A 16,506-nucleotide genomic window follows, 5' to 3' on the forward strand; every position below is an offset into this window, starting at 1 on the left:
GCAAACGTACCTCACTTAATTCCTATCACTCTGCTCCCTTTCTCCTCTAGCTGGCAATTGAAAATCTGAGCACTGCTTCTCCTGCAACCTTGTGTTGCAAGAGGCAACCTCACATTTATAATACTGTGATAATATGAGAGCAGCATAAACTGAAGTGAAAGGTGACTGGGAATTCTCTAGCTGGATCACACAGCAGAACCATCAGAATTGGAGAAAATAACATGTAGTTGTGGGGAAGAGATTTGTGTGTGTTCTTAATGTGAGAGAATAGCTGAGAATTGTGTGATGTACATCACAGCTTGAAAAAATGTATGAGATGCTCACTAGCCAGAGGACTAAACCTATGAGTTAGAAATAGATGTGAAAGACAATGCAGTGGCCACCCACCAGCAGTGTCCAGAGTATCACTGTAGTAAAAAAAAGTCCAGTCTCCCTTTGGTACTCCTCTGCAGTGCCCAAACTTTGCAACATCAGGAATTGCATTGGCAACTTTCTGGGAACCCAAGAGCTACACCTGATTCCCACATACATTTACATAAACTTTAAAAAAAAAAATCCAACCCTAAAACAAATCTACCTTTCTTAGGCAGATTGAATTTGTTCACAAGCAATAAAACCTACCAGTGCATCAGCTGAGTCCTCACTGCCGGGAGGCTACGTTTCAGGACGTGGACAGCTTTTGGCTCTTGGGGCATGTTTTGGATATCTCATGAGTCATTGTTTGCTCTGTATAACCCTTAGTGATTAAATGATGTGGATTGTGAACACCAGCAGCTATTATAAAGTGTGACCTTAAGACTGGGGAGTCTGGCTGAAGTTAATGGAGCTGTGACTGCTTACACTAGGGGAGAACTTAGTCCTAAATATTTTAAAACTATAAGTATTTGCCTTACTGTAAGTAAGTATAGCTAGAATTACTTCAGAAAAGGAGGGTTTGCCACTGAGCTATGTTACCATATGGGTCCCCAGCAAACAACTATTTTCATCTTAGCTCATTCTATTTTTTCTCCCAAATATAACCAATAATTCTAATGCTGAAGCTCAGTTTGTATAATAAATATGTTGTTCTTCCAGATAACTTGCCCTGGAGTGTTGCTGAAAGACAAAAGTGAGCTCTATCTCAGCGCCTGTGTATTTGGACAGTACAAAAGGACTCAATGTTTCCCTGCAGCATTTCCACTCTTCTTAGAAGAGAAACTAGTATTTGAAAAGGTACGATCATAACATCAGACATGAACATGTAAAAAACAAAGAACCAGAATCCCCAAACACAAATGATCACACCGAAAATGGTATTGTTTTACTACTAATTTCTGCAGCTCTTCAACACAAAAGACATTTGTTTTTTCATTATAGATATAGTAATTCAAAAATAAATTTGTGAGCATATGAGCAAAGTATATCATGAGGATTTTTAGGTTTTTGTTCTTTCTTCTTTTATGAAATGACCTTTTTTCCCAGTAGCTCCTCTTAGTTCCTGCCAAGTGTTATGCTCCTTAAATATAGGTCAAAATGGAAAATACAAGTAGGGAATAGGGAGAAGAATGAAAATTAAAAATCACAAAGTAAGATTATAAAAACAGTCTGTAGCAAAAAGGTGGAATATGAGCTTGGGCTTTCTGGTGACAGCTCTCTGCTCTTTCCTGGTTTGATGTCGCAAGAGCCCCCTTGATGGCACTATAGCCTTGTATTTTACCGTTGCCTATCACCTCTTCCATGTCCCTACTAGTTTCATTGTGAGTGCCATAGGAATAATGAAATTCTGTACCTTACAAACATGATTCTGTTTTTTGACTACTCATGAATAACAATACTTTGCACGTCTCTAATGCTTTTCATCCAAGTATCCCAAAGCACTTTCAAAGACTGACTAATTAAGCCTCAACAACACCTTTGTGAGATAGGTAAGGCATGAAGAGGGATAATTTCACCCACCACTGAAAGGCAGGGTGGAAATGGAACATAGCAGCTATTTAACAGGGCACAACCAGACTACAAAGCAACTTAGGACCGGAAGTGCTGATTACTGTATTCAACTGAAACTGAGGGAGAAATCTAGGTGCATTTATAAAGTGCAATTTCTTAAGTCGGAATTTAGTCAGAGCACTGGGAAGAACATCCATGCTCTTACAAAGTGTCATTTAATAGCTTGAGGTATTCAGGCTCTCTACTTTTACATCCTCAAAAGTTTGGTACCTCCAGCAATAGGATGCCTCGCAACATCATGCTGAGGCAGTGGCTCAGTATTGAATCAGAGAGAAGATTCCTACACCACTGTCCCCTAGAAATTATAATAACAAACTAGTCACTATTTCTTCAGGACTTGCAAAAATGTTGTAGAGAGCTGCCCTTTCTGGCTTTACAGCAGTCATTAGTGAATGAACGGTATTCCCAGGTGCTGACATGATCAGTAATAGTTATGCACAAACAAGAACATAATGGAAATGTGCCATGTTATTTTCAGGTCAGTCACAAGTGCCAGAAGAATTATCAACATTATACAAATGGAAATAAGAAAAAACAAAAGGGAGAATAATTCTATTTTCAAATATCTAAAAAGATTGTGGGATCGCTCAGTGTAGAAAACCCAATAATTAAAAAAGGTGCCGACATTGTCCCTTTAATCTTTTTCAGTTACAGATGAAAGATGAATTTTTCTAACAAGATCAGCTATTTGTCTTTTATATTGCTGAAATTTGTGCAGACTGCACTTGCATGTTCATGTGATTGGCTCTTTATCTATGGTAGCTCACATAATTTAGATAGAGAGGAAGAATCTTGAAATGGTTAGAAATCAGATGACCAAAAGTGCTGTCTTTCTAAGAAATATATTCTGTCTCGGTGCCAGGTTATAATTTCAGTTTTCTGTTGTTCCCCCCTCACTCCCTCCTTGGGGAATAGTACTGTTTGCAATAATCAGAATCAAAGGGAAACTTTAGTTTTCTTTAAGCACATCTGTTATTTCTGATCAAATGTGTCCATTACATTTTTTTAAATCTTTTGTTTTAGGTATTTACTGATGTAGTTGATCCTGGAGAACTTGTTGAGCTACTTGAATGTAGGTTTTGCTTTTTATATACATTATATTGTATGCACCTAGGTCTAGATCCTCAGAAAGAGAGCATAGGCTCAGCTTTGTAGTGCCTAATATGTAGGCATTCTGCTGCCCATGAATTTGGCGCTTAGACTCTGTATACAATGCAGTAGGGAGTTAAGTCCCTTCAAAATAGTCATGGGGCAAAAGAAAAAGAGAGAGACTCTGTCTCCTAGTGGTTAGTGCTCTTTCCTGGGAGACTCTGGTCCAGTACCTGCTTCAAGGAATATTTAAGTATTTCATACAAAGTAAAACAGCTTTAACAGAAGAGTTTAATTCCTGCGTGAGCTGGGTTCCGAGCTGCTCAGCGACTTAAACAGTTTTGCTCATGCCCACAGTCACGAATTTAGATGCTTAAAGGACTTTACCAGTGAAAACTTAGGGGTCTGGGTAATTTAGGTTCCTATAGGATTATGTGGCCACTGAGCAGGGGTTTAGAGGCACTAAAGTTTGAAACCTAAGTGCCTAAAGTGGCGTTTAGCACCTGAATCCCTTTGTGGATCTAGCCCTTGGTGGCTAATATCATATTAATAATATGGAATCTAAAGATATTTTTGAGAGTTGAGGGGTTAGATTGGGAACAGGAAAACATTCTTACTATCTCTTTGAAACACTAGTGCCTGAAGAATGATCAGTATTCCATCTGCTAGAAATATGTGTGACCATTAAATGAAATAGTCATTGCTCAAAGAGCGATCCTTCAAATGTGAGCCTAGGAATGTTTTAGAGGATGTGATGGCTTCTTTTGATAGTAATAACTTACCAGGAATACAGATAAATAGGCACTTCCAGAAATCTCTAAATTATACATTTCTTCTAGTGTATTCAATAGAGTGAAATTTAAAACAGTTAAAAACATACCTTGTTCGTATACAAAGACTTAATGAACTCAACAAACTGACCACATATAGCAAGCTATGTTCAAATACTTTGAACTTCAGTGAGGGTTTTACTTTGTCAAATGACTGTGATTTTTTTTTAAACAGAGTGACTCCACAATGAACAATGCTGCCATACATTGAGCATGACGAATCCTATTAAAATAGTATTGTGCCTGAACTAAAACTCCAAATTTAGGTCCCCTCAAACATTGTGAGAATTACAGTCCAAAACAGGATCCAAACTTCATGGCTTCTCTGTAGTCTCTTCAAAGGATTGACTCCATTTGCTGCCGAACTTGACAGTGTCTGTTACAAGCTTGAGCCAATAATTTATTATTTGTATTATGGTAGTGCCTGAGGACGCCATTGTGTTAGCCTAGATTTGTAGTATTCATATAAAGTGTTCATAATCTGCTCTTATTATTGGTACATCATAGTTGAACTTATTACATTAGCGCATACATTGTTGAGAGGGTTAAATCAGGGAATGGGTGCTCTTTTACTTTGCATATTAAAATTACTTCTGATCATAGTTTATTTTTTGACTTTTGAAAACTTTTTTTCCTTTCTAGTTGACACAGCAGTGCTTGAACTAATACAGCTTGTTCCTCCAGGTATTGTATCAATCTCTTCATAAATCAGGCAGTTTAATCGGTGAATTTCCATGAGGACACACAATCATTTTTCTCAACATACAAACCATGTAGAAAGCTCTTCAACAAATAGTCCCCTGAATATAAAATGTTAATAGATCAAGAGGATCTCATTTTTGAAAGAGAATAAAGCTAATATTGAAATGTTCTATTCTCAGGCTTACGAAAGTGATAATACTTTAAAAATTGAAAATAAACTGAACTCACACAATGCATACTTATTAAAGGCCTCAAAATTCACTTGTGGTCTGCCTGTGAGGTTTCAAAGTGTATAATCTTGTTCTCAAAATGACACTTTTCTTTTAATGGTGACCGCTGGGGAAAACCCTTATCCACGCTATAAATATTTCTGGTCTCTGGGGAGAGGTGAAGATAATAAATAACGATTTGTCATATTTCTGTTATAGGTTTGTGTGATTATAAAAAAATCTATCTTAATGAAATTCAAATATTCCCATGGATAATATAAATCTGCATTTTATTGGAAATAAAATAGAGTTTGAAGGAGGACTTGATTGAGAACTGTGGAATTAAAAGCATCCATAGTTACAGGTCCTTAATAACACCACAGCAAGCAAGAAAATACCTGTTTCTCTCAGTGGCTTCCTGGGATATTTACACAAAGAAAGAAACTGAGTGTGGATTTTGTTGTTGTGGGAGTGTAGGAGATTTTAGAAGGAGAGAGAGCTTATAGTGGACGCTTGGCAAAGTGACTGTGGTAGAACAACTTGAAAGTTTTATATAATCGATCTTGGTTTTTTTCCTTAAAGAAAATAAAACAAGATTTGAGGATCTTGAAATACTCTTTTTGATTGTACCTAAATTCCTTTCTGACAGCTGACTAAATCTCTGATTAACAACCATAATTGTTCTGTAATACAGAATAACAGATGTGAAGTTTGCTACTGTTAGAAAACCATTGGCTGTACATAGGAGAGGAAGAAGGGAAGAAATGTCGTAGGAAAACCTTTTACATGTCTCTTAGTGCAACAAAGGCAGTCTGCTTTACATAAATTTGATAGTTTTCAGTAAAAGGTGCTTAAGGGCCCAATCCTGTGCATTCTTACTATCGGGCATAGTCCCACTTTAGTCAGTCGTCTTATGGTCTAGTGTAGTAAGAGTTTACTCTTAATTTTTAAAGGTAAAACATTGTACTCATTTCGGCATAGTCTCATGCATGTGTGTCTACACTGTACAACTGTTTCCCAATACATTAGTACATATTTCCTTTTTAGTGGGAGAAATTCTAGCCACTTATGAAGAAAATACAAGAGATTTCCTGTTCCCTGACCCTAAGCTTACTCGTGGACACCATGGTTCAGATCGCGAAGTTTTAATGAAGAGGTCTTCTAGTTTTACAGTAAGTGCATATCTGTGTATTGTACTTATGATACAGTATGTTTCACAGGAACAGCTTCGTGAACTATCTCAAGCCAAAAGTGATTACTTTTGACAGATAATTCAATACCTGAAATGGCAAGTACTAATCCAAGGCTGAACTTTGTGAAGATAGAATATGTCTGCTGGAAATGTTATTTTAACTTGATGTGCAAACTGTACTTGTATAATGTGAACAAGTTAGTATCTAGATTGATTTGATATATAGTACCATGGCCTTTATATCTTCTTTTCACCCATCCACTGGGTGCGAAGCTAGATTTACTGCCAACAGGAACCATCAAATTGTACAGCAGTTGAACTATGTAACGGGACAATCTTATTTTTGTAACACTCTCCCACGCTTACTCTTTTGGTTGCATTTTGTCTCCAGTTACATCGGAAACCCTCTGGGTCAAGGTCTGTTGATCCATCTGTTTGTACAACACTGTGCGCAGTGCTTCTCCAGCACTCATTGGAGCTTGAGGGAATCTCACATAATAAGAATGAATAATCATCATCATCTGTATTTAAACTTGATTCAGACTCCGATAGCTTTGATTTTCCCTTCTAGAACTTGTTTGTCAAACTCTCGTTAGCCTCTGTTCACACTGACTGGCCAAGCCATTTTAGAAACTAGCCACATTTAGGCTTTCAAAAAAGCCATAATTGCTGAGGAGTGATTGGAAAAATGAATAGAATGAATTAGCATTGGTCTTTTGTAGCTGCAGGCTCAAATGTACACTAAATGAAAATAAGTTTGATCTCAGTCTGCACCTTCGTAGGTGTTTAAAGCTGATAATTCTCAGATGGGAACGGGATAGTCCTGAAAGCAACTTTAAAGAAAAAAACACAGTTCCCAAAGGTATTTCCTTAATTTGATATAATTGTATCATTAAAGTGACAGAACACTGAGATTGGGATGATTTGGGACTCAATTACTACTAGATTTCTTAAATTGATGATTAAAGGTCAAAAATGGCTTGCAGCTGGTACACTGTGCTGCCTCAGAAGGGCAACCTGAAAAATCACCCTGTCAGTTACAAGCAGAGGTGCTAATTTGATGGTTAGAGGTAGCATACTTCATTTGAATGATTTGAGTAGCAGAGATGGGCTTATGATGATATGTTTTATTTGAATGAACTTTGTTTAAATGAAAACTTTGAGTGAGTTGGAATCCAAATACATTGTGTTTAAGTGATTTCTCCTGTACCACAAAATTGTAACATCATGTGATGCAATTGGAAGCCTGCTTATAACCAATCCAGATCTGTTTTTATGTTTTTATCCAGGAGTGTTTTTATGTCAAAATTCAATACACAGGTGCACCTTCTTTTGGAAGATTCCACAATAACTGCTTTATACAAACCATTTTTTTAGCATCCTATCTGCATGTTATCAAATATATTTAGCCTGATGATAGATACAATATAAAAATAAATCATACTGTATTAGGTTAACTTCTAATATTAGTAGGAAGGTTTTTCCCCAAATGAAAATGTAGTCCTATTACACATTACAGTTTGGGACTTAAGGTATATATTTGACAGTTGAGGAGTATTAAATATGAAGCTTATTATAATTTTTTTAAATTAAATTTAGAATTCTTTAAATCTGTTGAAAAACTAGTTCATGTCTCCCAAAGTTCTTTATGGTAAATCAAATACATTTGCATTTGAATTCATTCTGAAAGGCTGTCTACCTCTTTGAGATACAAGTGTCCAGATAGTTGGCTTTTTGCAATAATCACTGTAGTAAACCATGGTAGTTCAGCGATGCTTTAGGGCCTTTCATTCTTGTTGAGGTGTTGAGCAGAGCCAGCTGGGGCATCGGCAAGTGCATAATGAAGCTGTAGCAGCCCTAAAATGACTGGAATGATGGAATGGAAAAAGGTACTCCAGTCTCTCTCATCCCCAGGAAAGTATGTGGAGCAGTTTAGATGGTGAAATCTGTTCCTGCAGAAGCATGTGTGTCTCCTCCCTCCCTCCCAGAAACATGGAATGGCTTAGAAGGGGTAGTGGGTAATGACAGTAGCCCCAGAATAATATAGACAATTTGTGGGGGAGAGAGGGATGTGGAATGGAGGATTTGCAACTCCTTTCTCTAGATCAGTGGTACTCAAAGTGGTGGTCCATGGATCTGTGCCGGTCCGCGAGCCATCGGCTGCCGGTCTGCGTGCACATTGGAAAAAACAATGCCGGTCCCCCACATCAGATAGCTCGAGAAGCACTGCTCTAGATGATGGTTTGGGCAGCCATGAGGGAAACAACCTCCCCTTCCAAACCAAGATGAAAGAGTCTCAAATGTTCCTTCCCAGATCCCCATCATACCAGCTGTGTTTCCTTTCGGGTGGGTCTCCCTCTACTCTCTGAACTGCTTCAGATTCCTGAGGTTGGGAATGATGGGTGCTTCTGCCTCACCCCTCTGCTCTCTTCCCTCTTGGGTGAAGGGTGTTCTTTCTGTCCCTGTAGGCAGCAATCAGCGTATGTACATTTTATTGCAAATGGTAAAATGTTAATCATGATCTTGAGAACCAAAACACTCATCTTATTTCAGCACTGGTCAGTTGAGTTCTTCCCACAAGAAAAGTTATAACAAGCTGCCATAATAAGTATATTTGACTGACAGCTGTGCTACAGTAGTGCTTTGATGCCCAGTAACTTTTTCTTGTGTTAAAACTAAAGGTAGCAAAAGCAAGGTTACTGTTCTGGACTTCAGCTAGGCAGTGACAAGCAGTGTCTGATTAGCACTGCTAATCTGCCAGTTGGAAAGAATTCCAAGATTAGAATATCAGAACTCCTCCAGAAAGCTGGCACTTGGCTGATAATGTCTCTGGCTAAATGTCTTACAAGGCTCACAACACACAATAAGAATATAAGGCATCCTGGAGTTCTCTCAGAACAATTTTATTTCTTTTTTCCTGCTCTGGTGTTGTCCTACTGATGCTTTTGCTGACTCTTCAACATTTCTGTGCAGACCTCACCTCTAAGAACATGATTAACCTGCTCTGATTGTGACAGCTTATATAATGTATTGTCTTCTCTCTCTGTGCAATATTTGCAGCATCACTTAAACAGACCTTTTTTCCCCTCCAGTATCTTTCATTAGAGTCCCAATTAGGGAGCTGTTTTTTTTGTTTTTGTTTTTTTTTAAAACACAGACTCTCAAGAAACTGGTTTCAGAGTAACAGCCGTGTTAGTCTGTATTCGCAAAAAGAAAAGGAGTACTTGTGGCACCTTAGAGACTAACCAATTTTGAAATTGGTTAGTCTCTAAGGTGCCACAAGTACTCCTTTTCTTCTCAAGAAACTGTTTCTCTGTTGAACAAACTTCTAAAGTTTCTGTAATAATTCCTGGTCTCTTTAAGAACAGTAGGCACTCTACTGAGGCTTTTCATAGCAGATGTATGAATTCTAATTTTCTCCTTTTTAGACAGTTGATAATTCATGTAGATAATAAAAATGAGTGCTGATTAAAGAAGGTCAGCTTTAAGATGTGTTTATACCCTGTGGTTTGACTTTTTTACAAAAAATTAACCACTAGATTGAATTTGTCACCATCCAGGGCCCTGATGATTGTCAAGGCTAAAGGTAACGAAAATCATGGTTGGCATTTTTGTCTCTTACACTTCTGATTTTAGTATTCTAGCATGGGGCCAGATCATGCCACCTCATGGGGCGTGGGGAAATCAATGGTGTAGGCGTGGGGAAAGGAGGGGCAGAGAAGGGTCTCCCTCATGGAGTTCCCCCCAGGTGACGGAAGCAGGGTTCACAATGGAAGAAGGCTACCCTGAAATCTCTGATCTTGGAGATCTACTGGAGACATGAGAGCCACTAGTGCGGAGGTCCTTTGCCTCCACACTGAATCCAAAGCCCCTCTGTCTTCTCTACCACTTGTGACAGTGCCCAGGACCCCCAGGCTGTATCAACTGTCCTGCAGAATGTCCCAGCCCTCACCCCTCCTGTCTACCCCTACCCCCTTTTCCATGTTCAGATCCCTAGACCCTAGTGTCCTCTGTGGGTCTAGGGATCTGCATATGGATAGATGTGTGGTGCTTGGAGGGGGTGGGGGATGAGGTTCCCTAGGGATAGCCGACCCCTAGCTCTCTTCTGCACATCTGAGAAAGATGCATGTGTAGATGGGTCCCTCTGTTCCTTGATCTGCAGAACATGGTAGGCCCTTAATGCTGTATACTTTTTTCCTAACATTCTACACAATCAGTGAATACCAAAAGTTTACATATAAGTAAATAGAAAAGCATTAGTTTAGCATAAGCTACAGAAACCACAAGCAATAAAGTGTTTATAAACAAGTTTGCAAAGTCAGTAGGAATGAAACTTGCAAAGCTTTACTTGAATTTTTATTGATGCTGTAACATGACATGAAAAATCTTTAAAACTGCTTTTGACAAAGAAATGTATTGAAATAAAAGTCAGACCTTAATTGTACAAAAGCAATGTAATCATCTGTAATTGAATTGTCAGAAATGCAAATGTTATCTTCTTGACATTTACCATTGCTGTTCTGTCTTTTCTAATTATCTTTATTAAAGGCTGAAATTAACAAAGGAAATGGTTTAAAATTAGGAATGGTTTGTTACATTAGGTGACATTTATTTCTTTGATACCCTTTATCTTTAGTTGGAGCTTGATGTTCAATTATTGTCTCTCTTCTAGGGAATTGCACCAAAATTGAGATTTTCTACCAGCTCCCTTATTACAGAAAGCCTGTTAAGTTCAGGAAGGATTCATGTACAGGTTAGCATAATTTAACTGTTTGTGATTTAATTTCTAGATTTAAACTGACAGCTGTGCTGTCAAATGTTTGCATGTGCTACTCCCTACAAACTTTTTTCTTCCTTTTGTTTGGGTAAAGCAGTTGTCAGAGGTGCTTGACAACTTGATTAAATTTTTAATCAAGCAGGAGTAAAGAGAAGGCTAGGTGCTTGACAGTAGGTGCTGAGAGTTCCTCGAATACAAAACAATTAACAGCTGCCATATCCTGTGATCAGCAGAGGTGCGTGTCCCTGGTGTGTGTGGAGTTGGGAAGATGCCTTCTCATCATTATTTAACAGTAGCTGGGTGAACCTGGAGATGACAAATTATTAAAAACAAACCAATACATAAAGTATAACTGTAATTATCTTGAGAAATTATTTTTGTAATGGATATGAAGACTTCATTTTAAAAGGCGACCATCAGCTTGTCAATCAAATATCCACCTGGAAATTATGAAACAATGATTAGTAACGCTTTCGATGAACTAACTGAAGGAAACTCTTTTTCTGCCATTTGTTTACTTTGTGTTTGACAGCATTTTGTGTATAGTCAGTTTTACTGTTTTGAGCCTCTGTTGGGCTTCCTGTCCTATACACTTATATGATGACATCACTTTTCCATATTGTTCAAAATGGTGTTTATTAGTAATAGCAACAGCAAAACTGAAAAGGGACAGGCGGCAGGCAGGAATGTGCACAGACAGAGACTGGGTAGCCTGTGAATGTTTGGGGGGTGGTGGTGATGTTGGGTCTATCCTTAAGCAGGGGAGCAAATAAAAAAAGCCTTATCAACATTTTTAAAGGAGGATTTTTTTCTAAAAAGGCACATTCTATTGGAAAACTGAATGTTTCTAAACTGATAAACATTAAAAAAAACCAACAAGTTGACATTGTCACTTTAAAGAGATGCAATCATATTGGTGTTTTTCTAAAGTGTACATAGCATGTACTTGAGATTTTTAATGTACTAAAAGGTACCTGAGATTCTTAACATACCACTCTGAAACCAGTCTTAAACATGTAACTCACCGTGTGTGCAGATGGAAAGGCAAGCAATAACAGTGAATACCGCCCAGTTAGTCTGTAGTCCATTTCTGTTTCAGTTCTCATGCACTGATATAGTGCGGTTGCATTGTATATGCACCAGAATGATGTCTGTCATCTCTTTTTATTTTAAAAGGAAAAGTAATTCCCAAACGAAAGTCATAAAAAATATACAAAATTAAATACCAATAAAAATTAGGTTTAATAAAATGGGAATTTGGAGCCAAACTTTACCTGAAATTCCAGTTCATTATACTGTGACATCAAAGCCAAAATGTTCAACTGAGAAAGCGTTCAAAGCATAGCCTTTTTTCTAGCGTGTCACCAACTGTAAAGCTTGTAGAGGCAGCTGAAAGATGATTTTGTGCTGAAATTACAAAAGAGTGATAATGTATTTCAAATTAAACTTCAGTACTGAAAGTATTACTCTTGACAGTTGATTTTTAAACTAGTCAGTGAAGAAGTTAATAGTTAGGGCTGGCTCTTTTCTTAATAACTGTTAGTTTGGTGTTGCTGGTTACAAAAGAATTGTGGTTTGTTAATATACCATGCATGTGCACAATGTGGTAGTTTTAAAGCTTGTGTCAACTCTGAGCTAGACCCCTATGCTGGCATTTTAAATGGTCTCCAAACTTTGCCTCCAAACCCTGTATTTGTGGATGCAAAAAATGCCATTTTTACAGGCAAATGTTTAGGTTTTGTATTTGCATTATATTATTGGCATAACTTAAGAGGAACATTGGAAAGTGGGTCCTTAAGGTTATATTATTATAGCTTTTTGGTAATAACCTTGTCTTTAAAAAAAAATACCCCAGTAAATTTGGTCAGCTTCTAAAATGCATATAATTTAACCATAAACAAGAGTTCAGTCTGTTGCCATCCACTCTTTAAAATAATTTAACCTTACACTCGGAACAGTAAACACTTTAAAAGATTTTACAAAAAAAGATGTTAGCCAGTTGAGCAAATATTTTCAAATCTGTAAACTTTTAATCATATATGCTAGGCAGAGTTGTCATTAAATGAACTAAAGTGACATAATTCAACTTAATTTTATATAGTGTCTTTAGCACCAACTGTGTGAGCAAGCTAATTGGATAAGTATCAGGCACTTAACCTTAAAGTCTGACATTTAACAATGTGCATTTTATCCTCCTCCTGGTTTTAAACGCATTATTTTTTTCTAAATTGCTGCGTGATTATAGTTTTCTTAGGGTAACTTGCACTGACGTACATCTATTTCTGTCGGAGGTATTGGTTCCCCTTTTGCAGATTTTTTTTTTTTTATCATCACTAGCAATCTTTGCTCGGCATGCTGTCAAACCAGATAATTTCTCTTTTCACTTTAGGATAATTTGGATTGGGTGCATCATTCAACAGCAAATGGAAGATTACAAACAAGGTCACCAAAGAAAAACACCCCTTCACCTGAGAAAAACAGGCACTGTTTAGCAACAAAGAACTATGAGCAGCCCACAATAGCTTCTAAATCACGATCTCCATCTCCATACACAAAAAGACGAATGTGTGAGCTATCAGAAGAAGCCAGACAACGGCTGGCCCATTTAAACCTGGGGCCTTTTGAATTCAGAAGAGAAACTGATAAACCTCCATTTGTAATTAGACGTGTATGTATTCTCTGCAAAGTGTTTCCAATTTAAGCTCAGCTCAAACATTATTCTTTTGCTAAATATTACTCCCCAAATCCTAGTTTAAATGAAAAACCTTTTTTTCTCCTGAACAGCCTGCTACATAGTGATTTAAATGTAAAATTAACAAGAATAAAAGTCCTTTTGTCAGCACTGGTAACTGACAAGGCTCAAACTCTTTCATGAATACCATGTTTAAATTCTGAGTGTCCATTCTTTTTCTTCTAGCACACTGGACAGCATAACAGGTGCATAATTCAAGTTGGAAGTAATTGGTATCAGTATTAAAAGTGGCTGAATAGGATTTGAAAAGAGTGCAGTGACTTTATGAAGAGTCAGAATTCCTCCTTTGTACCTTTCTTTACATTATCACCTTGTCTTTGAAATTGTCCCTTTTCTAAAATATAAACTTAATCCTTCAAGTTCCTGAGCATTCTGACCCCAACCTAGCAAAGCACTTATGCACATGCTTAACTTTAAGTATGTGAGTCATCCTGCTGAAGTCAACAGGACTACTCTTGCTTAAAGCTAAGCATGTTCTTAAGTACTTTGCTGGATTGGGGCCAGAGTGCTTTGCATCTTGGAGGATCATATTGTTCAATATGTACTTTAATGTTAGTTTTCTTTTTTCTTAATATTTCCCATGATCACTATAAACATCTACCTTCAGAATCCAACCTTGAAAGATTGCAGAGAGAAGGAGAAATGGGGCTCTTTTGTTTCTGTGCTATGACATCAGGCCTTGCGTGCAATTTCAGCGATCTTATCTGCCATGTTACCTGATTATCTTAGTTACTTCTCTGATTATTCCTTTTTTAAGCTGATTACTAATTAATTCATTAGCATATGTTATCAAACTCTGGAATTCACTAACAAGTTTTCTTTTACTCCTAGATACCCTTTAGAAATTCAGATGAGCCTTAAGCAACCATTAATCTTCATCCTACTGCTTATCGTACTCCCATGGATATTATTTTTTCTTTGAACTCAAATTAGTCAATTCTTCTGTTTCTGATCTATAGGTGATGTTCACAGTGTAATTACAGCACCTTTACATGACAATTGCTGACTGATTACTTTGACTACTTTTGTGCCTCTTCTACAAGAAGAAAATGTGTATCTGCTGTATTCTTTTAATGTACCATATCCAGACTTTCATTGCCTTTCTGATCTTCAAGGTGTCTTTAACTCTGAGGTCTTCTTGGACTGGGAATACTATGTGTTACATTAAGATCAAAATTTGAACTTGCTAAAACATTATCCTTTAATTAGGAAGAAGAGCAGTGCTTTAAATATCTTGGTGAGATCTGAACTATTTCTGGTAAATATTAGATAACTATTCCGTAGCTTTTCCTTTTTTCCTGTTATGTAACTGGTGCCGTAGTAGACTATGTATAACAAAGCTGTAAGCAGGGCTTTGGAGCTGGGCTCCGGCTCCACTCTAGCTCCAGGCAAAAACCTGCAGCTCCACTGCTCTGGAGCTGCTCCGCACTCCAGCTCCGGGCTCCACTCCAAAGCCCTGGCTGTAAGAAGGTTCTAGTGGATCTGCATTAATATATAAGACAATAAGTTACATCTTGTTCTGCTGCGTGTCACCCTCTCGCCTCCTTTCTGGTTTGATTTATAATTTCTAATCTAAGGGTTTTTGTAACTGTTCTTACATTATCGTCTGTGTATACGTAATAATACTATATTTACACAGACAAAATACTGAGAATAGCTTCCTTAACATTATCATCAAAAATCTTAGATTTATAAATTGAACCAGAAAGGAGCAGAGGTGGACTTACAGGAGAAGGAAAGGTAATTTAATTTATTTGTGTGTTTGTGGTCATATAAAAAGTTTATCTCCACACACTAAATGTTTTAACAATGTTTTGGCTCCAGGTTGAACATCCGAGCCCCACTGTTGATGTTCATACTTGGCGTCCCACCAGAGACAGTGGACGAGAAGCTTGGTCCAGGGTATCTTATGGTACGTATTGACTTGTGTATCTCGTCTTAGATACTCCCGTTCCATACAACTGGTTAGGCTTTTTAACCCCTTCGTGTGGAAAGACTGTCCTTTCTTCCGAGGATTTAGGCAGGATGCTGGGATGAATGAACCTACTGTTTAAAAAACAAACAAACAGACAAAAAATGTAGCTTAGGATATTTAATTAGTCCAATGATTGGGTCCTTAGTTCTGTGTCATCTGAAAACAGAGTGTCTCCAAACACAGGTTGGTGCACTGGTAAAGTCAGCCTGTGCTGGCAAGGAGCCAGTGCAGAGACACCTGGTGAGTGAGACTGACTAACCGTGGCCTATTTGGATGAACAAAGATGACACTGGAGAGGGCACTCCAAGCACTAAGCCTGAGGATCCCTGACAACCCAAACAAAAAACCCTATTACTCACTTTGAAATATAACTATTTTAAGCCTCTGTACCTAGGATATCTGCAACCTTTCTCTTTCCTGCCAGCCAAAGTAAAATACCCTTTCACTTACCCATGTGTCTGATTGGTTATTGGGGCCCACCAGGGCTAACCCCTACAAGGCCTAGCTTTTGAAGCCCCTAAAATGCTTGCCTCTGAATTTCAGTACACCTGGCATGCTACTGTTAGCCTACAGGGTTCGTGTACTGGGTTGGGACAATAATTACGTATCTTTATATGAACTGAAAAATACAGGTCTTCCTACAGTGGTTATGCTTTGCCATTTTATTTAGCTTCTGATCTCTTATTTCCCATATGCACGACATGGATTATTTGCTTTGTTACTTCCAGTAATCCATGGATTAAAGTTAGAATCCTTTAGTGGAGAGCTAAATTGAAAACAATCCTTCTCCCATATAGTATATTTCCACAGACTTGGAGATTCCCTGTCTGTCTCAGGTAAAATTAGGGAAGGCGGTACTTTAAAACATGGTTTTTCTTCAGTATTCCTCATGTATGATAGCGTGAAGTCTAGTGAACTTCGTCAGTATTTATGTGTACTTCTATTCACATTTTATTGTGACTCCTCACTAGTAATACCTTCGCTGCAATTCACC

The 16,506-nt window shown here is 37.8% G+C and overlaps 1 protein-coding gene across 7 annotated transcripts in view; it reads left to right on the forward strand.

Annotated features, from left to right (window-relative positions):
• Positions 1-16,506, forward strand: part of SPATA6 (spermatogenesis associated 6) — a 53,530-nt gene that overhangs the window by 3,833 nt on the left and 33,191 nt on the right. For all 7 annotated transcript variants that reach the window (XM_048860488.2, XM_048860487.2, XM_048860490.2 and 4 more), the window contains 7 exons: positions 1,075-1,212; positions 3,010-3,058; positions 4,548-4,589; positions 5,864-5,988; positions 10,681-10,761; positions 13,175-13,453; positions 15,362-15,449. In XM_048860488.2, coding sequence (XP_048716445.2) covers positions 1,075-1,212; positions 3,010-3,058; positions 4,548-4,589; positions 5,864-5,988; positions 10,681-10,761; positions 13,175-13,453; positions 15,362-15,449 — 802 coding nt within the window. The remainder of the gene's footprint in view (positions 1-1,074; positions 1,213-3,009; positions 3,059-4,547; positions 4,590-5,863; positions 5,989-10,680; positions 10,762-13,174; positions 13,454-15,361; positions 15,450-16,506) is intronic.

This window comes from Caretta caretta, chromosome 8 (assembly GCF_965140235.1).
Source record: "Caretta caretta isolate rCarCar2 chromosome 8, rCarCar1.hap1, whole genome shotgun sequence".
NCBI lineage: Eukaryota > Metazoa > Chordata > Testudines > Cheloniidae > Caretta > Caretta caretta.